The sequence below is a fragment of the Argopecten irradians genome, chromosome 1 (genome assembly GCF_041381155.1).
Source record: "Argopecten irradians isolate NY chromosome 1, Ai_NY, whole genome shotgun sequence".
Classification (NCBI taxonomy): Eukaryota; Metazoa; Mollusca; class Bivalvia; order Pectinida; family Pectinidae; genus Argopecten; species Argopecten irradians.
Window position 1 is genome coordinate 16,392,535 of NC_091134.1, and position 24,485 is coordinate 16,417,019.

The 24,485-nt window shown below is 33.4% G+C and overlaps 1 protein-coding gene across 1 annotated transcript in view; it reads left to right on the top strand.

Moving 5' to 3' along the window:
* Positions 1-19,365, top strand: part of LOC138319036 (transmembrane channel-like protein 3) — a 59,600-nt gene extending 40,235 nt beyond the window's left edge. Inside the window, exons 3-20 of the mRNA XM_069261923.1 lie at positions 2,182-2,293; positions 2,500-2,634; positions 3,208-3,271; positions 4,984-5,044; positions 6,357-6,463; positions 7,278-7,325; positions 9,206-9,339; positions 9,713-9,860; positions 10,852-10,901; positions 12,368-12,518; positions 14,009-14,118; positions 14,403-14,529; positions 14,874-15,017; positions 15,467-15,741; positions 16,664-16,819; positions 17,471-17,549; positions 18,108-18,159; positions 18,685-19,365. Coding sequence (XP_069118024.1) covers positions 2,182-2,293; positions 2,500-2,634; positions 3,208-3,271; positions 4,984-5,044; positions 6,357-6,463; positions 7,278-7,325; positions 9,206-9,339; positions 9,713-9,860; positions 10,852-10,901; positions 12,368-12,518; positions 14,009-14,118; positions 14,403-14,529; positions 14,874-15,017; positions 15,467-15,741; positions 16,664-16,819; positions 17,471-17,549; positions 18,108-18,159; positions 18,685-18,770 — 2,039 coding nt within the window. The 3' untranslated portion in view covers positions 18,771-19,365. The remainder of the gene's footprint in view (positions 1-2,181; positions 2,294-2,499; positions 2,635-3,207; positions 3,272-4,983; positions 5,045-6,356; positions 6,464-7,277; positions 7,326-9,205; positions 9,340-9,712; positions 9,861-10,851; positions 10,902-12,367; positions 12,519-14,008; positions 14,119-14,402; positions 14,530-14,873; positions 15,018-15,466; positions 15,742-16,663; positions 16,820-17,470; positions 17,550-18,107; positions 18,160-18,684) is intronic.
* The last annotated feature ends 5,120 nt before the right edge of the window (positions 19,366-24,485 follow it).

The window sequence follows — 24,485 nt, forward strand, 5'->3', positions numbered from 1 at the left end:
AGTACCACCATGGTAAGTATACATGGAGGGTGTCACTGGCCTGTCCGTAAAGGACGGTAAACTTCCCTCCATAAAACAAGCTGATGCGGGTGGAACTAAAGCTGAAAGCAATCAAAATTTGCCAAAACCGAATATTTGGACAGACATATGTGATCATCATGTTTCTTGCTTACAATATACCTCAGATATGAAGGAAATAGTATATGTGGTGCATAAACAAGGTATTCAAAGCTTTTTATGGAAAAATACATTCTCAATCATTTTGCTTGGAATATTTGTGATTTAATTTTGCTTAAGTCGATACACATGTTTATGGTTTGTGTTTCACAAAGACATACAATGTCAATAAATGTTTAAAAAAACTACATTGTTTATCATTCTTTCCAATTAGTACATTAGTCTTGCATCAAAAGATATCATCTGTAAGCATATTTGAATATGCATTCTTGAACTATTACAAGGCAATCAAAAAATAAAAAGTATCTACTACTTGTAATATATGTTACTTTAGTTTGTTTTCGGAGTTTGAACATCCTGTTAATCATCAGCAGTCATTTAAGGACATGTGAGATTTTAATAGTTGAGACAACCGGATTATCTTGAGGATATCCTACAATCTACCACATTGTCATGATTTTTCTAAACAATACGACATTTGAAAAATTATTTTAAAATCCAGATATTTATTAATAAAAGGTTTTATTAGTAAAAGTCACCATTTTTTTTCAGTAATATTTCAAATATCGTATTTTCTGGAAAAAAAATCACATGACTGTTAGCTATATTCATCAGTCCATCCACCAAACACAAAAAATCTACGACCACATTTATTTTCATTGAGTTGGCCCCCTTTGCAATCTATAGCCAGAACTACTTTACATAGAATTGGAGCTCATGCAATCATTACACAGAGCTTATCAAGTTCACATTTGTTCAGAAATATACTGTAATGAAAAATAGTCTAAGGACCTTTGGTATTTATTTGATGTTGATATACTTCTGTTGTCAGACGAGTCTCATTAAAGTAACCTACGCTATCTACAAATGTATTCAAATTAAAGCAATATCTGTGAGTACACATCCTGTCAACTGATCAGGTGACCGTTAAGGCCCATGGGCCTCTTGTTTTTTTTTTTTTTTAAATCAAATAAATAAAAACATTAATTAACAATCAACGTCGATCTCTGCTGTATGGCTTTTGCTGCATATACACAGTGCTTTATGAAAGGGTGGCCTTTGATTTTCACTTTCAAGACCAGATGTCGACATCTTTTAGTTTAGATGTCGACATCAATAACTGACAAGTCGGTGTCACACCCGAGAATAAACACATTAATCGCCGAGTTACCGACTGTCTACATAAATATCTTGGAATCATTATGTGGGCATGTACATGTGGTAAGTCGACATATTCTTCTGTTTATGTCGACATCTATCGATATGATGTTGACTTAATGCCTTAACGATGTCGACATTATTAAGTCGTAAGTCGGCAAATCGATGGCAGACATATGCCACCATAAAATTGCAATATTTTCTAATTTTCGGATTAACGGGCCTTCGAACTATTAGGCCTTAGCGGTTCAAGTGACCTTAAAATTAACAGATGACGATTACTGCGTACTAATCAGACGGCGTGACCAGACCATTATTACACGATTATCATATAATAAACAAATTATTGAAATTCATAGTTCAGAGAAAAATACTTTGACAACTCTCGGTAAAGAAATTGCTATCAAATATCTTCATATAGCTACAAACACATGCACACAATTATTTTCATTAGCAATCCAATATGGCGAGTGTTATCCATTGTTTGCGCATGTGTAACAGGAAGGCGACAAGTCGACCACTCGACAACACGACAAGTCGACAACTCGACAACACGACAAGTCGACATTTTACCGCGACAACACGAGATTCTGTACGCGCTAATTAGCGTGTTTGAAATGTCGACTTGTCGTGTTGTCGACTTGTCGTGTTGTCGTGTTGTCGTGTTGTCGACTTGTCGCGGCTCGAAAACGCGACTAGTCGACATTTTAACTGTTAAATCTCGGGTTGTCGCAGTTTGAGACCGCGACAACTCGACAAGGCGACAACACGACAAGGCGACAACACAACAACACGAGATGGCCGTAATCAGCCACCATACATTTCTCCTTTTTTTATCTATTGAAGGAAGCGGCATCAAGGAACCGGAAATAGATTATCCCGACAATTCGAAAGAGCCGGAAGTTTTGTCTCCAGACGAACTCTTGTATCGAATGAACTACTCTTTCATAAACCAAGGGTATGGTTATGGGCAAATTTAACGATAAAGTTATAAACATTGAATATATAATTAAATTTCCAATATTTTAACATTGTCAAAACCGAAATGGTCATTTTGAACTTGTAACTTGGCAACTTGTAAATAGAAACCTATCACCTGCACGTATAACATATATATATATTAAACTCGCATATGGTTTTTCGTCTGGTACTTTGTTTCTTCAGATTTAACGCAGAAGAACAAGTGGCGCATGCGCAGTCGAAGCTTCCGGTAACAGAGCAAGAATCATTCGAAGAGAAGATAATAGAAAAGATACAAGAAAACTCACTTCCGCTCCGCGAAAAACTTAAGATTATCAGGTTTGTGAGCAAAGGTTAATGAATTGATAAGTTACAGCAATCCTATTTGTTCTTATGCAGTTAACTGGTTAAACTGCGACTTAAAACAGTAATTCACTGATACAGACGATACAAATAGAGAACATCAAAATCAGAACATTAGAGTTACATTGCTAACCGATCAAGAAACGAAGAATTCTTACTGGAATGACCCTGCCCTGCTCGAATGCATACAGGGTTATGTTGTTATCTATGATCTAAAGAAAAACATCATAAAACTAATATATACAATGTACTAAAGTATGTGGTAACTTTCACACGTTTCTACAGACAATGCCCCAAAATCTCATTTACTTGCCACTCGAATAGTAAGAGTAGTTTCGTCTTGATGAATTATTATAAATATTACATTCAACTTTCGTGTCAGTACTAATATTTTAAAGTTATTTTATCGAATATCCAGCAATATCAATTATTGATAATGTTTAGCATATCTAGCGAATGTCAATAGATTGGAATTGACTAAATTGTATGAGTTAGTAAGTTAAAATTCACTTCCCTGACTGTTTTCTTTTGATTTTTTTTCGACACCAGGGTATTACAGCGTGGAAGTCATAAACAACGGGAGTCGAGGGGACAGTACAGCACACAGAAAAAGGTCAGTGACATAAACCACTGCGCATGTGATCCGTAGGCGTTATGTAGGCGGTGCACCAGTAAAATAATTAGACCCGAAGGTTGATAATAACTGAAAGAAGGTCGTATGACTGGACTATATTAACTTCATCATAGATATGTGTATTCAATACATGATGACAACAGAACATGAATTAAGGTATCGAGATATTTCGAGAGCCACAATACAAGAGTGATTCCTTAAGTAACAAGACTAACATTCTCTGGTTGAGCTCTAGCTTTTTCCCCCCTGTACTTGCCCTCTAGTGTGATACACTATGACTATTCAAATACCATCAGCACAAAACTGAAAAAGTTAGGGTCTTTTCCATTGATCCTTTTCTCATCTGCCGACACGGTGTTTTGGCTGGATTGGAAATGACGTCACAGGTATCCTTATAGTCGCTAGGTCAGGCAAATGGAATATGGTATTAATTCATATCTCTTTCACTCTACAGCATCCATTACAACTTTGCAAATAAGGATGCTCGCAATGCCTTGTTGCTCATTTGGAGAGTTAACCTCGGCGAATTTTACACGGATGGTGTTCGCAGCTGGTCTAGCAAGTTTGCACAGTACATTCCTATTATTGTAATTCTCTTTGGTAATACATCCAACAAAATAACGCCTTTTGTGTCATGAACTACTGTGGCCATCAACTTGCCAGCAGATGGTTGAATCTTGAATATTTCTGGCATCGGGACCTCTGGCCCTTTCTACTGACGATTTTGAATTTTAATTTTCTTGCCAATAATAATACACCACATGTACAGTCTCATCTACAGTCAGCAGACGCGAAAGAAAATCATATTTTGACCAAAAACGCTTCACCAAGGCGCTACATAGGGGCGCTCTGGTTGTCAATTGCTCATAACTAAGAGGTAGCCCAACAAACTGTTAGTTTGTAAATACCTAAACCATTATGTAAGATTGTTGAAATGCTATCATGGAAAACGCCTAATTTCAAGCGCTATTTTTTTCTGATAATCTTCAAAAAACGTTCTACTGTGTTTGAATGCCTTTAATCAGAATTTAAATTGAACATACTTTAGTTGGTGAAGAAGATCCACAAACATCGGCTTATGTCTTATTAAACAGTGACACGATAATTGTGCAATTTTGTACCGGGACATAAACATGTATTACACCGTGATCACCTCAGTCAATCGGAAATGTGTTAAGGTGGTTACTTATTGACTGGACCTCGAACACAAGCTAAAGATTGTCGGATATTCAATTTTGCTTGTAACAAGCATTTTCATTGGCTTTAAATGTACTTTATCAGTTCCTAATGATAAAATGGTGTAGCCGTTTGTAACATTGCTTCTGATTGGCTGATATAACGGTGTAATGATATAATAAAAAAGGAATCCCAAAATGAAATCGAAATTTTGAAAACATTATCTTCAGTAAATTGAATTATAAGGATTTATTTAATCATATTCTTTATGATATGGATATATAACACTTAAAGCATGAGTGTACTCTCATTATAAACTATTTTGCAGTTTATTTAGAGTAAACACAGATTTTTGTGTTATATCTACATAACATAAACATATCTTTTCAAGTTTATCCCTAAATCTTTAGTGACGTTTCATATCTGCAAATAAAAATGGACAACATTTTGAAAAGCAATGCTGGTAGACTGTATTTGATTTTAGAGATTTCGAATAGAGTGGTTTGTGTTTGTAGACGAGAAATAATTTCACCTCCCTGTTTCAACTTTGGGAAGGACCTATCAAGAGCATTGCAGGTACGTCTATGATCAATAGTATATCTCTATTGTTGATATCTATTATTTTGGCAGCTTTCAAAATTAATAAGGCTACAATGCATTACATGTATACAAAATTTATTTAGTAATAGGCGAAATTGACTTGTAAGCATGAAAAAACCACAAAATATATATATCGTTACTGATTCTTTGTTTGAATGTCAATGACATAAACTGTTCTTATTATATGAATTTCATCAGGTCATTGGTTAATACATGTCGCCTGACCGAGCATCGAGGGTTTTTTGAATGTACTCATTTGTTTTTATAAGCATCAGTGCGCTCAGTAAAGATCCTTCTTCGTGTTGTATTTCAATACTGTATCACATGAAACAATCTTTGTGTACAAACTTTCATTATTTTCATGATGGCTGTGAAACCACGACTATAAAAACAATAAATTTTGTCTGTACATCATTGTCACATCGTTCTATGCTGACCACGACTATTTCTAACCACGGAATTCTATCAGCTGGACCACAGGACTATTTCTAATCCACGGAATTCTATCAGCTGACTCACGACTATTTCTAACCACGGAATTCTATCAGCTGACCACGACTATTTCTTACTAACCAACGGAATTCTATCAGCTGACCACGACTATCATGACACGAATTTCCACCACGAAATTCTATCAGCTGACCACGACTATTTCTAACCACGAAATTCTATCAGCTGACCACAACTATTTCTAACCATGAAATTCTATCAGCTGACCACGACAATTTTTAACCACGAAATTCTATTAAAGTTACAAACCACGTAAGAAAGTACAAACGAAAATTTCATGTTACAGATGCGCCACCGCCGACAGAGCATAAATGACGTTCATCATTTGAACAATAATTGGTGTTTAATCATGTATATATCTGTCTAATTAACACAAAAAATAATATAAAATAATTTATTTTGCCTTTGGTGCATGCGCATCAGTACTTCATTCCATATAGGATATAGTGCCACGATTTTTTTTCGGGATGCAATTTCTTATTTCTTATATTTTTAATTTGAAGTAAAATTAGGAGCTCAAACTTTTTAATGGTGGTAATCGTGTAAAGTTAGTAACTTTTGTAACTGAAGAAAAATACTAAATCATCTGCTCCTGTTTTTGATAGCGAAAAAATGCCAATTGTCAGCGGTGGAGCATCTTAAAGTATGATGGCTTAGTTTTAGTTAATGTTATATCTACATCTACACAACATTCTTAATATGTTTTATACTAGTTATTATTATACCTAATTTCGCTAAAATGATCATCCATCACAAACAATTCTACCTATCTTTGCAGCTTACTTTGGGAGTAACGTCGCCTCCTATTTCACATTCTTGCGGATCTTGTTTTACATCAACGTCACGACAGCGTTTGTAATGTTCGCCTTTACAACACTGCCACACGTGAGTATTAGATTTAACATCCTCAATGGAATGACATCTCGGAGACTTTGACTTTGTAACGAATACATATAACATGATCATAAGTATGTATTCGTAAAGGATGACAATCGTATTATGTTCTATAAAAATATACTGAATGCGTATGTACATAGAACGAAATAGGTACAAACGTTGCAAGCCAATGATAAATTATCTCCAAAATTATTCTTTCTAATTGGCACAAAAAATAATGAGATATTGTGAGTTTGTTAGGAATGTATGCAGATTTAACACGCAATCGAATAAACGCTTTTTAATCAGATATTTAAGTAGAAAAATGTAAATGAAACTGTAATGTTGTTTTATATCTATTAAATTGAATTTATTAAGGGCTTAAAATAAGTTGGTTAATTTCTGCCCGATCCCATTGTATGTATTTGGTACAAATAAAAAATGTTTAAATCAAATGTTTTATGTAAAAACTAGTGCCTTATTTTAAACAGTGGTGCATACACATGTACCTAAAGTATTCAGGTCAATTTCAGGTCAATTTCAGATGAAATTTTTCAGGTCAAATTTACCTGAAAAGAACAAAATAGTCAATTCAGGTCAATATCTTGACCTGAAATTGACCTGAAATTCATATGACATTGACCTGAAATTGACTTGAATTTCACATGAAGAATTTGACTTGAATTCACATGAAGAATTTGACTTGAATTCACATGAAGATTTTTTCAGGTCGATTTCAGGTCAAGATTTTTTCAAGTCAGATTAATCTGAAGATATATTACCTGTGTATGGCTGATGTACTATGTTTTATTTTATAATGAAGCTGATTGATACGGATACAGAGACCAACACGACGATCTCTGGAACGTTTGTAAGTATCACATTTATACGCCAACTTCATATTAATATCAATTGTACGAATTCTACAAGGGTTTTATGCTTCAGACCACCGGCTTTCTGATAAATTCTATTTTAGCTATCAGACTACAGACAAGAATGAAACAGTAACGTTACTTTTGTGTAATTAGTATTGTTTTACTTTTGTGTAATTAGTATTGTTTTACTCTCACTGTGTTTCGTGCTGGTTTCATCTAGAAAACTATGCTGAACGAAACTTAAAGCAGACACAATCAAGCAAGCGTCAAACGGATCTAAGCAAACACACATACAGAACAAAACATATAGATATATTTATGCCTCTCCACACATATCAAGAACAACTCAACAACTAAATGAAATTGAAATGGCCACTCCAAAAAGGGTGCCATTTAAATTCATTGTTAATCATCCCCCATGTGGATTAAAACAAGAAATGATGATTATCTATGCATAATCAAAATCACTACAACTAAAGAAATCCTTTTTATCAAAATTGTGTTAGCCTAAGTGGGGTTGACCCAGAAACCGCCACAAAGACCTACATGGTATACAATATCATGAAGGTCTTCCCCACACCAGTCTACAGATATATATACTGTACTCTAATAAAATAAGAAAGAGTCCAAAACTTTTAACAAATACACAACCAAATTAACAGACCAACAAACAATCAAACCAACAAATTATCAAATGAGCAAGGAAACAAAGAAGAATACGATGTTCTTTTCTGTGTTCTGCTCCTCTTTGTAGGTTTTTATGGTATTCAAATGTTCACCATCACGTGTTTGCTTGTACATTGTGAATTTAAGAGTGAGAAATTTAGAAATTATACATATACAATCATAGCTCGTTTAAAATAAAATTTCAGGACCACTTTGTACATATTGTTTATGACAACTGATATTTGTTTACAGGCTTTATTGATTTTAACTGACGTTGATCTTATATTTATAGCCTTATTTCTAACACATGTTATTATTTACATGATCCATTGTCTTGGTGTTGTGAAAATTACTTTCGTATGTGTTTATCACACAAGCATAAATGTCGTCATCAATTTTATCTAAAAAAAGCACAAATGTCATTTCAGAATACAAGCTTTGATCTCAATTTTACCTGAGGTTCCTGTATGGGCTCAGTTTCGTGAACATTGCTTAACTTTAAGGAATTTCTTAAATTAAAATGTTTCCGTGGAAAAGCATTAGAGGTTTTATGAGAAATTAATTACCTTAAGATTGTTTTCTTAACTTAAAATATTAAGTTACGGAATTCCTTTAAAGCAAGGAATGTTCAAGACAATTCAGTATACATATGTAATTAAAAAAATAAATAAAAAATGACCTAATTTTTTCGTATTTGCAATTTTCCATGCCGATGTCAGGTGAACAGATAAAAATTACCATATATATTTAACATATTTTAGGTGAATTAAAGTTGAAGATCGATCTTTTCACGTTAAATAGACATGGAAACATTTCCTGGCGTTTGCTATCTTATTGATCATGCATACCCATGCAGAACATTTCTGTAAATATTTAATACAATTGTTTTGTTGTGGAGCAGAGATAATAAGAGACCTTTAAGAAGAGGGATTTATAATTTGATAATGAATATATAGATATTTGAATAATTTTTTTTCTGCCTTTTTTTTTTTATTAATTATCCAATCTGAATAAGACAAGTGACAATATCAGATGTCAGTTTCTTGATTCTTTTCAAGCATACACTTAATAATGGGTTTTCCAATAATTTGTTCTGATGACTAGCAGTGAAAATTAAGAAAGAAAATATGTTGAATATATAAAAGTATATATTTCCAACGATACAAAAACTTTTTCAAAATATAAAAAATGTGCACGTGTTTGGTTTCAGGGAGATTTATCCGGAAGTCTGATGTTCTACGGGGCTTATAGTAACAAAATGATAGATAATTACAGTCACCCTTTGGCTAATCTTCTCACGTGGTTAGCGGTTAGCGTGACTACTTTGGTAGCCATTGGTATCAGGTAAAGGAATTCCTACATATACATAGTCATGATATTATAATTTTTTGGCACGTTAACATCAAATATTTGTACTTCATTAAATACCAACGAAATTTTTTATTTTCATGCCTATGAGTTATGATTTATTTCAGCGAGGATGGCTTTGGTTTTTTTTATTTCATCAGCGTATGAAAGATTTGCAGACTTTAGGAATCAGCAAAGATTTATCACATCATCAACATATCTAAAAATAACTTGATCAAATAGAATGTTCCATTCTGCAAACGCAAACAAGTAACCTAACCACGTCACTTATCGTTATGCGAAGACGGAATAACTGAAAAAAACCAACTCACCTTTAGTTCTGGACTCATATAATGCTTCTTTATTTCAGTATGAACGTGCGTTATAGACGTAGTAAGCTGGCCATCACAGACGACAACTATGACTTCTCACATCGAACCTTCTGTTCATGGGATCACGGGATAACTACTAGGACTGGAACACGTGACCACATCCGGGCATTTACGATGGAACTTAAGGTTTATGTCTTGAAAAGAGATATCCCAATTTATTTTTGATTTATCAATCCCACAAAAATTCATGTAGATGACATTCTCTCATTTCCCTTTTATACCTCGCAAAAGAACCAACTGTGCACATTTTAATCATTAATCCTGACGTTATTTCCATCAAAGAGCTACAAGAACTTTTCACGAAAAGTAGATGTTATAGAAAATGCCAACTGTAGCCCGAACTTGTTATAAAACCAACAGGAGCATCGTATAACTAATATGTATCAAAGTGTCAGTATTTTGATACTCCGGTTATAACGTTCCATTTTTGGAAAGCAACATTTCTGAATCACTTGATAAATGACCTAGTGTTGTGCAACCAAATACAAATACAACAGTTTTGGCACTTCGAAACTGATTCTATTTACTGGATAAAAATGACCGATTAATAATTTCTCATTAATTACTGCTCATACCTTACATCTTATGCTGTAAATTTTACCAATCTAATTAAAATACAGATCCTTTTAACCACTCCGTTCAATAGAGGATCTGATGACAGTCCATAAACGGTCATGTTCGGATGACCTTTTTATCACGTGTAGTTTAAATCACATACATTTTCTACACATCGCTAAGTCAATTAATAACGCCATTTCGTCCAAGTATACATATAGCTTTGTTGTGCTCTGTGGGCGAGATGACTACGTACATAAAAATAATTCGGACAGCTTTTTCGAACAATTTCGTCCCCAGTCAAGATTTGATTGACCATTTCCAAGGGTCATCTGGACGTGACCCCTAATGGGATGTTGTCAGATCTTCTTATCCAACGTAGTGATAATAAGGATCTGTATTTTAATCAGATTGTACATTTTACATAAATGCTGATTCAATGAAGATACAAATGGAATTAAGAAGAACTATCTTTGACGATTCTTTGTAAAATGTGACATCTAAAATGGCCGTTTGAAAAAGTAACCGCTTCCTTAAGGCAAACATTTGGTATTATTTACAGGAAAAGATTCGGGAAGAACAAAGTCACGAAAAGAAGGAATTGTCAGTTATGTAAGTATGTATGTTAATTCAAATTCCAAAACGGGAAATATATTATCTTCTAATCCATCTGGATCCATGTCAGTAGAAGACGAACATGTAGAAGTTTATTTATGGCAAAGACGATTTCTTTGTGCCCTCACAAGCTGAGATTCGTTTTGCTCCGACACTTGAAAACTGTCGTTTTTATTCAATGCTCCTAAATACTATTCCGTTTTCTTTACCACGGAGTCCATCATTATGACTCAAGACAAGTGAAGACTGTAATATTTATACTAAATCTCGAGTATTTTATATAGGGATTGGATTTCGTTTTTATGTTAACCATGCTTGTATGGAGCAATTCCTCTAAGAATATATTCTATGGGGCGCGTTATATTGAATATATTCTTAGAGGAATTGCTCCATACAAGCATGGTTAACATAAAAACGAAATCCAATCCCTATATTTACACTCACACGTCTTTTTGTTTATATTTTATGCAATAAAATCGTCATTTGAAAGTGACGTAATTATTCAATAAATGTCGGTCAAAAGTGGGAGGAGCTTACTCAATTGAACAGCGAATGATGACGCTTCACGTATGGATACAATGTATTTGTGGTGACGGCGGAACTGTCAACACGTAGATTATTAGCAGTGCATGTTTTATAATACACATGATTAAATACTCAAAGAACAAAGACAAGAGGATATGTTTATAACTGACCTCTATCAGAGGGTCTCAAAACCGTCCACCCCAAAGGCTCGATCTTAGGACGAACATAGGCACAGAGGTAATGTTTACATTTGACACCCATCATTTTTAACAAAAATGAAAGCACGTCGCCCCGGTCGGGATATTTTTCCGTTTCTTTATACAATTGTTAATTTAAAAATTGTTTGAATCATATATAAATATAAAACATGTATATATTGTTTACATTTTTCCAAAATTCTATGAAAAACAACAATATACACGTAATGTTGCGTCAAAATGTAAACAAAGCCATGTGTTTCTTTTTTAAAAAAAGTAGTCCTTTTACGTTGCACAGAACATTTCCTTACGCAAGTTCAAAGTTCAATGTTACCATGCAGTTATGGTAAACAAAATCGGCTAGTATTAGCGTATAGTGACCAAGCCTAGCAAGTGTAAATATATTAATATGATAAAATACTATACATACAATACCATGATATGCACTTTTACAATAGTTGTTTAGAGCTGACAATACAAGTTCAAATTGATACTTGATTCACACATTTCCAATTGCAATATTGAATGTGTAAACTATTTGCTGTCAACATTTCCAAACATTTTTTTCATTTCCCTTTTAACATAATTATACCATATACATCACTTAATTTGATTGCTTACGTCAATGCAAAAAATTGTAATTTGCCCAATCTTGAAATTATTTATTATCCTGTTTCTTTTGATTGCAGTCAACAAAATCAACTTTGTTTTTGGTGAAGATTTATTTTTGTTTTATTGTAGACTTGCTAGAGTTTTTGGTAGACTAGCATCAAACATCATTGTCCTTGCAATGCTGGGAGGAAGTGGCTATTTGATTTACTACGTTGCACAAGAGTTTGAAATTCCTGAAGAATCGCCGGATTTGATAAAAGATCTATTCACCAAATACCAAGTCAGTTTCTGATTAAATATATATGAAATAGGAACTTAACCTAATCATTCAATTGTTAAAATCAATACAAAAGTTTAATTTTGAATTTGTCATAGGAAAATAAAAAAAATCCTAGTACATATAGTTGACCATTTTTATTTGCTCACCATCATTTTAATAATGACTTTCAATGTAGACCTAAAATAAGTTATATAGACAAAATTCACAATGTTATCTTATTGCCAATAAAGTTTTTATTTGACATGTAAATGGTTTTGTATAAAATATGTCCATTTAATGTCATAAAACGGTTTTATTGTACGAATCGTGATTAAGGATGTACTCCTCTGAGAAGTCAAAATTTTCCTGTATCAAACTTTTTTTCTCATATAAATTTTTGGAAAGAGGAGTTCATACCATGAAAGGAAATGGAAGAAAAAACATATGTCCGTGTGCTCGTTTTTGAGTTATTGTCACTCAAAGATACCAAAATGACAAAATAGTGGATTTTATTGGAATTTCGCCGTTTTGACCACATACACTAGAATTTAAAGCCATAATTTCCTAATGAGGTGTTTGATATGTATGGATGTTTGTAGAATTTTTTTTTTCCAGTAGTCTTCCTTAAAAATATATCAGTTATGATTAATAAGAGTCATATTTTTTCTCAAAATAACAACATATGCTACCCCTACCCCTTAATTTTGAGCTCCAAAATGCACCATTTTCAGCCATTTTTGTCAAATTTAATACTTTATAGAAAAAGTTCTGGTATTAAACTTTTGTCAATAGTTTTGTATATCAATACGGAAAGGGTTGTTCTTTCTAAATCAGGCAGAAAAACGGGGGGTCCGTGTGCTTACTTTTTTGCCCCATTTAAATGTATGTCATTTTTCAATATTTTTGACTAAAAAAATAAAAGTGCTCAAATTACCATTAAATGTAAAAATAAAGTGACAAAAGTGTATCATTTCACACATTAATGTTCAATATTTTAATTAACATGAACCCAGTGAAGATTTACAGCAAAAATTAACTCGATACAACTGAAAATGCTGACGCGGTGATGATTTAAGTAAAAACAATTTAAGTAAAAAATGGGAAAACGATGGCTCTTCTCAAAGCCAAAAAAGACACAATTTCAAAATGGCCGCCAAATGGGCCATTTCTAAAAATCGCTGTGTAAAAAATCTACTAAAAATATGAAATGTAATTTTTTTTGACAAAATTTGCTACAGACCACATGCTACAGATATTGATAAATCGTATTTGAAAATCTCATAACGTTTTATGATCTATGTCGAAACGAGACTTTAACGGGACTGAAACCACAGAAGAATACATCCTTAATCTTGGGTATCCTTTCCGCCGTTGCATATATCAGTTCGGAAAACATTCACTAAATATATCGTGCCCTTTGTTTCTGATTGAAACAAAACTATTAGCACCCAGGTCATCTTAACATACATGTACATGCATGACTTTATTTTACCTTTTCATTTTTGTTTTAGTTGACAACAGTTGTAGCCACTCTCAAGTTGGTTGTTCCTGTCCTATTTAAGCTGATAGGTAAATTAGAGGCCTGGCATCCTAGGATAGAACAGAAAGTAACACTGACACGGTAATATCTACTTACTATTATAGGTGCTTGACCGCTGATATAAATTACTTTGCAAATATCAATTTATCAGTCATGGAAACCTTGTAATTTGTGTTCATTAAGCGTCTTTCCATATCCACTTATGCATGTACCTTTTCTTTCATGCCTCAGTGCATCTTTGATATTGTTGATGTTAATATTTCTTTACTCGGTTATTTGTCACGATGCAATTATAGAATATATCTTGCCTCTTCGTATTCATCTTGTGATATCTTTTACTTTCGTTTTCCATTTACTTTTTACAGGACTTTACTATTCTACTTCGCCAGCATGATAATTTTTATATATACTCTGTACAACACCACAAAGGAATGTTTGGATAATTCTGTAGGAGGTCCTGATGGCATTGGAGTCACACCTACTCTCACAAATGTAAAGTTCTAAGACGGTCTAACCTACATTGTATGTTTTCCCCTTGTTTCGGAGATTATTGTACGGATATCAAACACTTCACGAACATTAAAATATAGAACATGCATGAATTATGCAAACCAACCTTTACTTACATTAATCTAACTGAGACTTTAAATAAGATATCGTATATTTATTAATCTAGTGTATGTATAACGGTCTTGATATGCACGTTTTGAATTTTAATTATAAAAGGTATGACTTGTTGGTAAAAATAAGACAATAAAGATAATGCATATCTTTAATTTGACACTATTTTTTGTGGAATATATAACGCCCTCTTGTCAGATATGTATTTATTGTAGAGAACATTCTGTTGCTGGGAGAACGAGGTGGGAGAGGAAGTTTTCCGGCTCATTCTGGTGGATCTTGGAATCTGTGTGGCCGTAGCCCTGTTATTTGATCTTCTAAAGGCAATCCTTGTCAAGGCCGGCCAGTGTTTCGATTGGGTAAGGTAAAACGGGTCAATGTTTTGATTGGTTATGGCAAGGTAGTGTTATGATTGGATAATGAAGACTATTAACTTGATTGGGTTTTGGCAGGGCTGCGATTTGATTGCGTTTGGCATAACATAACAAAGAAAATTAATGTTTATTGTATATTAAATAGTAATCAATTCTAAGAAATCTCAATTTCTATTCTATTGTTATAAAGAAATGTTAAACCAAAACATGCATTTATAACAGGTTAATGACGTGCGCTTATCATCATTCATTAGCAAATATCCTTCCATAAACACCTTTTAAATTACATTTCGTGAACTGCATTTTATAGATCAAATTGCTTTTAGTTTTAGAAAGTGTTATTCGTTATTAGACCTCCAACAACTACATGTATAACCATTTGAAAATGCTAGAAACGTAGGTAAGGTAAGTACATTTCTTCAAACCTTTTGCAGGTGACGCTGAGCGATTTCAATGTAACCTCAAACGTCCTTGACCTTGTGTATGGCCAAGGTCTGGTTTGGCTTGGCCTGTATTTTTCGCCTGTCATCGCAATCGTCGGCTCCATTAAACTAATCGTCGTGTTTTACTTGCGTTATTTCGTTGCACGTGTGGCGATCAGGCCCCCAACAAGTGTGTTCCGAGCATCAAGGTCCGGCAACTTTTATCTGTTCCTACTTCTACTTACGTGGTTCCTCTGCATTCTCCCTCAAGCATACGTCATAATAGAGTGAGTAGATTATTTATGTCAATTTTGGTCTCAGTTATTTACAGTTGTTAATTTCCGCGGGGTATTTATTTCGCTAAACTCGCGGATTCCCCTTAATTCTTGAAATCTATAAGCTCTTGAAATTTCATTAAAAATAGTTTTACATATCATATTCTGACGTAGGCCTAAATTAAATTGCCGTGAATAGGTTCCAAACAGTAAATAGCAACATTTTATACCGCGAAATTGAACAAATACATGTATGGTGTACTTTCTAAGTTATATTAATTATTTCCTCGTTGCGTTTGATCCTCAACTTTTTGGGGATTTCACATCTATGTAAATAATGGTTATTGACAAAGAAGGAAAATATAAATAATTATAAGGACTGATGAAATATTACCATGGTATGTCAGATATTCCCACAAGGACAAGAATGAAAAATGTTGAGGACAAAAGTGAATGCTTCATATGAAAAGAAATTAAATAGCATAATTACGCAATATAAAACTTTTTAATACTACATATTCAAATAAATAAAAATATCTCGTTCAGTTTAGCTGTTTGTCAAATATACAAAGACTTAATTTTGTTTACATACATTTCAATTAATTTTATTTACGATCTATTAAGATCATGAACATTTGTTCATCTCTTGCATACCTTATAGCCAGTTATTTGCGCGATTTCCCGGGCCATCGCTAAGGTCACGAAAACATGATCCGTAAAATATTATGAAAATATATGAAACGCTTGAATTAAAAATTATACTTTAAGTTAAATTCACAAAATGTTGAATTTGCTAAAACTTTCTAAGTACAAATCGCGAAAATGATGGGCCGCAAAAATAACCGGCTATAAGGTATATTTCAAATGAATTGATTCACGGGATATAATTTAGTGAATAGGTAATAAATCCTCACAAGAACATCCCCTTCTGTAGACTGACGCCTTCCTGGGACTGTGGTCCGTTCCAGAAGGAGGAGTATGTAACTGAAGTAATCACAGATAAGATTGGTGACTTACCGGGCTGGCTTGATACGATACTGTCCTACATCGGAACAGCCGCAGTAGCAGTGCCGGTCATTGTTCTCCTGATGTGAGTAGAAATGATAAATACTGTATTCTGCCATCCAACTTTCTTCTACATGATATTTACTTTCGCGAATTTCGCGATCCAACAACGAAAGTTTATCTCTGCGAATCGATATCTACATTATTTATATTGAGTGAAAATCCTTTCTTTTTTTAGGCCACCATTATCAGATGGTTGGCTATTCAAATCGCCCTTCGTCCATCGTCCGTCCGTCCGTCCGTCCGTTAACAATTCCGATAGGCAGCCATTTTTTTTGATAAATAAAGTTTGTTTCCGCTGTTTCTCAGAAATTACTGAAGTGATCTGCCTCAAATTTTACCTGTTGGATGTAGTCAAAGTTTGAAAAGCAGAGAAAAGACCCCTCTTTCCATTGCCAGACATTGATAATTCTTTGGTGGGCGCCAAGATCCCCCTGTGATCTCTTGTTCAATTATAGATCTTCGAATGTTCATCTTTATTTTTGTATTGAAAAATAAATGTTATGAAATAATAATAATATCCAAAATTTTGTCGCCATTTACGATCAGTCATGCAATAGTGACAGTAGGTACAACTCTAACGCCCTAGCTGTGGACATATGTATAACACATATAAATGTTTCTCGCTCCCCTTCTCTCTCAGATTATAATGCCTTTTACAATTCTACTGTAACAGCCTTATAGGTTTGTACTACAAAACTCGAGCTTCATCGTACAGTGACCTCGCCAGACAACTCAGAAACCAGCTGATATTTGTAAGTACTTTTTCAAATAAAAATACAATACATTATGTAGTAGAATGCAAAGAATTTTATAGAGTTTGTCGTTGACTGAGAACTATTTCACTGAATAATTCACATTGTATCTAAGTATGCGAACCATGCTTAGTTTTTTTCACCTAACTTCTTCAAGCCTTGGGTGATATTTCCACGCTTTCGCCTTGCGTTTTCCAGTCTTGGGTGGTCTTTGATATTTTCACACATTCGCTCCCTTTCCTCTACCATCACTTACAAATCTTATTTGTCACAGTTGATACAGTTGAAAGCCGTTCACTTAGCTACTCCTAGTTTTATTGACAAAACAAATAGAGTACGTAGAGAGACAAAAAGGAAAGTAAATAATTAGGATGTATGTAAAATATGACCATAGCATAGCTAATGGTTGCAATACCCCTTTTCATTTGAAAAAATAAACAACAACACACAATAAAAAGGATCTGAAGGGAGCTGCTTTTTATTTTTATATCAAAAACTGGTAGTTGACCGAGGTTTACTTGCAGTATGTAATTTGGTATAATATCCATACATTTTCAGGAAAGGAAAGTGGAAAAAAGAAAAGTGTTTGCTATTGCGATATCTGCACCAGGTATGTATACAATGATATCTGTCTGAAACATAATAACCTATAAAATGTAATATTGCAAAAATGTAACACTTTATCTATTATGCTATCAACATATTAGGTATAGCAAAGACGGACAAAATATACCCCTACTCCTATTACACGTACATTCATGAAAACTGCCAAATAGAATTATAAAAGTAATAATGCAGTATTGTATGGAATGAACGTTTTTTTGTCTGACCAAAACAAATAAATTCTTAGATAACTGTTATTTATAAAAAAAACAAGGACTGATCTCTATATACATAATATAAAGAACTTATATGAACCAGAAAATCTAATTCCATGCGAACAAATTACAAAAAACTAACTTCTGCTTTTAATTATCTCTCTATGTGAAAGTCAATGGTTTTTTTTTAATTCTTTATGTGTTTTATCTGTATTTTATCCCGGCTGTCCAATTGCTCAAGACTTGAGTTGAACATAAATTACCTTTCTAAAAATGGAATAACTTTTAATCAATGTTTTATCATATATCATTGGCAGCCGGTAGCCTCGGCAGGACGACAGGTGGCGCTGCAGCAAACAGAATAGATGAAATTGATGACGGGCAACAACAGGATCTAATGTGACACAAAGGGAAATAACTCTGTAATTACACCTTCTGGGGTATAAATGGAAAATGTCGCACTTGTGAAAAATATCAACATTTTTACCCCACTGAATATAACTGTCGATATGAAACCAGGTATACTAGTATCTTGTATGTAATCTATTGTTCTTGGAGCACCCGTTGACATGCGTGCAGCAGTCTGCAAACGTCACAACAATCCCCGATTGGATGACTATATTGTAGGCTAATTGCAATGAACATCTACAACTACAAGTCAATTTGCTTTCAACGAGCATTTTTACTAGCTTAAAAATTTGCTTTATCAGCCCATAAATGAAAAAGGCGTCGCCGTTTGCGACGACAAGGATTGGCTGAGATAACGGCATAATGATTCCATAGACTAAAGAGTCCAAAAAAGAATTTTGAATGTTGAAGACTTTATCTTTACTGAATTGAATTATATGGATTAATTTAAATAGATTTTTATGTTCTGGAGATATAACACAAAAATCTTAGTGTTCCCTCGTCATAAACCGTTTGGCGGTTTATTTAGAGTACAATCAGAAATTTCTGTTATTCTCCATAACACGGTTTTTTTTCAAGTTAATATTTAAATAATTTATATGTTACAATTTCTATGGTTAGATCTTTGAGGTTATTTTTCCATAGACCGAAAGAATTGTACGTCAAGTATTATGACGTCTAAATACAGAACGTTTTCGAGGGGAATTTTAAAATCGGTCATTAGCCAAACTGAATTATTGGATAAGATATCAATGCGCCACAACTCAATTTGTTTTATTGTAAATAAGGTAATATTACGGAAATTTATGCCTAATTAGTACCTGATTGAGTTAACTGAATTAGATTATAAGCATCATTCTCAATATCTTTTGGGGTTATGAATTCATAAACAAGAAACGGACGGACATTCTTTTTTTGCTATGAAGAACGTCCTTCTGTTATTTGATTTATGACTTCATAACCCTAAAAGATATTGAGAATAATGCTTAAATAAACCAACTAATTTTCGCGTAGGATTATTTCGTGAGTTTCGCGGCGACAACAAAATATTTCTAGTCATCATCATATGTACAAACTACACGAGCCTAATCACGAAATTAATTCGCCTTGAAAATCAGTTGGTTTGCAGTATGTAGGCAAAGGCTGTGTAATGTCAGTCCCAAAAATCCAACATTATACTGAGTGCTAAAACAGAAATGATCTATTTCGCATAACACAACGTCTCAACCGAAAGTCTTTCTAAAGGAAGCGAAAGTGAGTGGTGTTAAGATCAACATTTGGAAGATGACAGTCCATTTCGAAAAGAGCAGCCTTTACAAGTGGCATTGTGCGAAACTGTACTTCAAACCAGTGTAATTCTAACACACTTCCTATTGAGCAGTATATATGGTAACGTAACCGTACGTGATTAAAAAGTTTTATCGCAATGTTTTACACATTTATTTTTTTTATATAAATACGTCATCAGGTGGGCTTTTGAATAGGTTTTTCTAACCAAACATGCGTATATCGCCTTATATGTTTCGTCACCAGAGCGACATAAACGTAAGTAATATTAGGTGTCCTCCAATACCCTGCTAATTTCTTATTTATTTATCTCAGTTTGAAGTTTTCAAAGAAAATAGGTAATCTGTGATATACACGAGGGCGTCTTCCTTCAATGGTAAAAATAACCCTGTGGTTGGTACTTAAATTCCAATTTCTCCGTTGTTGACCAGAATACTGCCGTTCCTTTTCCTACCACACGTCATTCCCAAAGCATCGTTATGTCGAAGATGATTCTCTTTGAAATCAAGTCGGATGTATATGTGATCTATTTGTAAAGTGACATTTTACGAACCTACAATTGTTCCATTGAAGATAATCTCGTCTTTTGAATGAGACTAAAGCCATGTTCTAATTGTAAAGCCACATTTCCCAAACATCTGCAACGAAAGATTATCTATTGTCATCTATATACGTAGATAATGTGTAAGATCCGGAGTTAACATCTTGATATGCAGAACTACTTATTAGGCGTCGATTTATAAGACGATCCCTTTCTCTGGTGTGCAGTTACTCTGAATTTTACATTACAAAAACATTACATGGAGATGATACCCTTCTTGGTTGAGACTGAGGATAGTTTTGAAGTTGTATTAATAATCCTTTCGGCACTTTCAGTATGTCTAAGTTTGCTTGCTACCATCATATTGAAGAAATGTCGGAGAATTCCAATCTCAATCAAGTTTCTTGTGTTTAACACTGAGTTAATGGAGCTCCTGAAAGGTATGATACTTATTATATATATATCCACAGAAGGATCAAGCCACTGTGTTATCCAAGACCATATTCTGTATGTCCTTCACGTCTCTGCAGTCTTACAACTTGCTTTTATGGGTCTGGACAGAGTCGTCCTTATATATAACCCAAGATTCTATCATGATTTTTTCACCAAGAGAACTATTCTTGTAATATGTCTTTTGATGTGGATTATAGTTTTTGCACTAAGCGCCTACGGTTATATACACAAGGTCGACAACAAGGACTGTTACATTTTGACCGAAAATAAACAAATTCATATCGCAGCTTTATTAGCATCGGTTTTGATTTTCTCCTTTTTACTTTCTACCATAAGTTTGTTTATACTCTTTAAAAAAGTTTTATCACTAAAGAACCGTGCCGTTGGAAGTACGAACGAGATTCAGAGATCGTACAAAGGTCATGTCGTCATAGCGACCATGCAGTTATGCATGCTTGTTTTGACAACACCTTGTGCTGTTAGCTTAATACTGTTGTCGTTAGACAAAGAAACAAGAATATCGTTGGATTTCACTTTAAATAAAACTGTTCGGATCACCTCGGTTTGTATCACACTTAGTGGCATATTGATCCCCTTTGTTTATGTATTTCGATTGACTGAATGTCAAATTCGACTTTTAGAGATTCTCTGTTCCTGGAATTCGACTTTAAAGGATAAAGCGTCAGTGATGGACGTACGTTTACGTATGAATATGGCCGGAATTCCATTAACACGAAACGGACAGATTGGTCCCGTCCAGCAATGAAATGTCAAAAGAATGCCTAGGCTAAAGCATTGCATGTATCTATGCATATTTTCTCCCGTTTTAGCTTATTGACAAGACATACTGGATTGATTGAAAATTTTGAAAGAAATTATACATAAAATGTTATATGAAAAGGGTGAAGTTGGGATGGGTGTAACACATTTTGTCACACTACACAGCGCACAAACATGAATATGTACAGTACTTACGTAACTATGCGCAATAACACCAAACGTTGATTGTATTATATTTTAATAACACAAATGTATTCTTTCTTATGTACCAGTATGACAAAATCTCTTTTTCGCAAAATAATGTTTTCTTAGCACTAATGTATGAGATACATTGTAATCAATACAACTAGCTCACAATAAGGATACTGGTGCATAAGATATGCTATATGTTTATTCAGTTAACACAGTAGAAGAAGACATACACATATCTGTATGTTATACCGGATTTATGTAATCAACTTTTGATTTTTACTAATGAAAAATAATATTTGGCTGAAGATATGCTATATGTTTATTCAGTAAACACAGTAGAAGAAGACATACACACATCTGTATGTTCATACCGGATTTGTATTATCAACTTTTGATTTTTACTAATGAAAAATAATATTTGGCTGAAGATATGTTTCCTATGACATTTATGAAATGCAAGCTTAGCCTTATCATGTATTAACTATTACGAATTCCATTTACCTGCCATTACAAGATCGAAATATCCTCATTCCAACACTGTTATTTTTATTCACATGCTTTGTTCTTTTGTGTTCACGAAATATATTAAAAGCATTGTATACATGTATGATTCTTATTATTTTTACATTCACGAATCAGAAGGTCTTTCAATATTTAATTCGCTACCAAATATTATCTACATTTTGAAAATAACAATGAATAGTTTTTAATTTTTTCAAGTATAAGTAGTAGCTGAAAAAATTTTGTCGGTAATTTACATCCATAAGGTCAGACCATGATTTTTATAGTGCATAGATTCGGGGTTATAACTTATGTTAGTCGTCATACATATGTTTGTCTGTCCATTCAAGGACGTATATATAAATCCTTGGTCCAATTGAATAATTTTCACAGTTTACTGAAGAAGAAAAAAATAAGATGTCAAAATGATCAACCAGTTACATATAGCACATACAACTTTAATAGCGGTTTTTGATTTTCTACAACTTTTCTAGTCATTCATTGAGATCCTTTATGCATAACACATTTTGTCCAACAAATTGTTTCTCTTTCGGATATCTTTAACATAAGATAGATTTATATATATGTACATGTATAGGTTATAATGATAATTGTCTTATTCATATTATGTGTATATTTCAATACATTTTTATATTTTTGAACTTGAGATAATTTTGAACTGAACTATATTAAATTGCATAATTTTTGAAGAAATAAGCGTAAATTTGCGTATATTTTTTATGAAAATGGAGAATATGTATTTTAATGTGATGGGGTTTCTTCAGTTGTAAGTAGAAGTGTAATACCCACGTAACTGGCATACATTACAATTTAACGTAAAACAAAATCTTCATCAATATCGGTATTGCATAAATGACATGTTCTATTGTTTTCTTGAACTCCTTTCCATCTTCCTGTTTCAACCGGAAGTTTGGTATTTGAGGTTCTAAATTTGTACATTATTTTTCTGTCTTTTTCAAAGTCCAAAATGTTTTTAAATATAGAGTAAGAAGATACTCTCGAAGACTTTTCAATATCTTGGAGCCACGACTGGATGAACTGATTTCTTAATTTCTGAGTAATAGTTGATTTTAGATACTTTATATCAGGTAAGTAACTTTTTTGATATATCCAAACATAACTTAAACCAGAATTATCCAGAATTTCTTTAACGCACTTTAGTCATTTGAATTTAGTTTTCCCTGTTACATGGAGGGCATACAATTTCTTTTCATTTGTGATAAGAGAAAAATAAAAACCTAGGTTAACTTAACTTTATATCGATTGAAAAAGGGAAGAATTCTAATGCTAAGAATTCTTTCGCAATATTGTAGGTGTATTTTTTCCAACATACTTGTGTTCGCGAAACCCCATATTTCACTCCCGTACAATTTAGCATTTTTTAGTTTGGTCAGATAAAGTGTTTTTTAAGTTAAAACTGCCATTGTAATTGAAAATTACTCCTAGATATGATAAAGTTTCTACGACATCTAATCTATTATAAAAAATGGAAGGGTTATTTGCTGTTTTGTTTTTCTTTTTTTTCACAAAAATTATTACTTTTGTTGTAGTAGTGTTCACCACGAAATTCCACATTTGGCAATAATCTTGAAAAATATCTAACATAGCTAACAAACCTTCAGCTGATTCAGACATCAAGACAGTGTCGTCATCATATAAAATTATAAAAGGTCGAACATACATGTTAAGATTTTCTTGACATAGCTCATGGATTTTGTGTAGACAATCAACAGTTTTACCAGCATGATAAGTCTCTTAATCATTCAGGTACAGGGCAAATAAAAAGGGTGAGCAATTTTCCCCTTGTTTTAGACCGTTATTGGATGTGAACATCTCAGATTTTTCATTTCCATTTTGCACACAAGATTTTGTGTTCGAATACATAACATATAAACATTAATTGTCTGCCGGTTATATTACTCATAATTAGCTTTG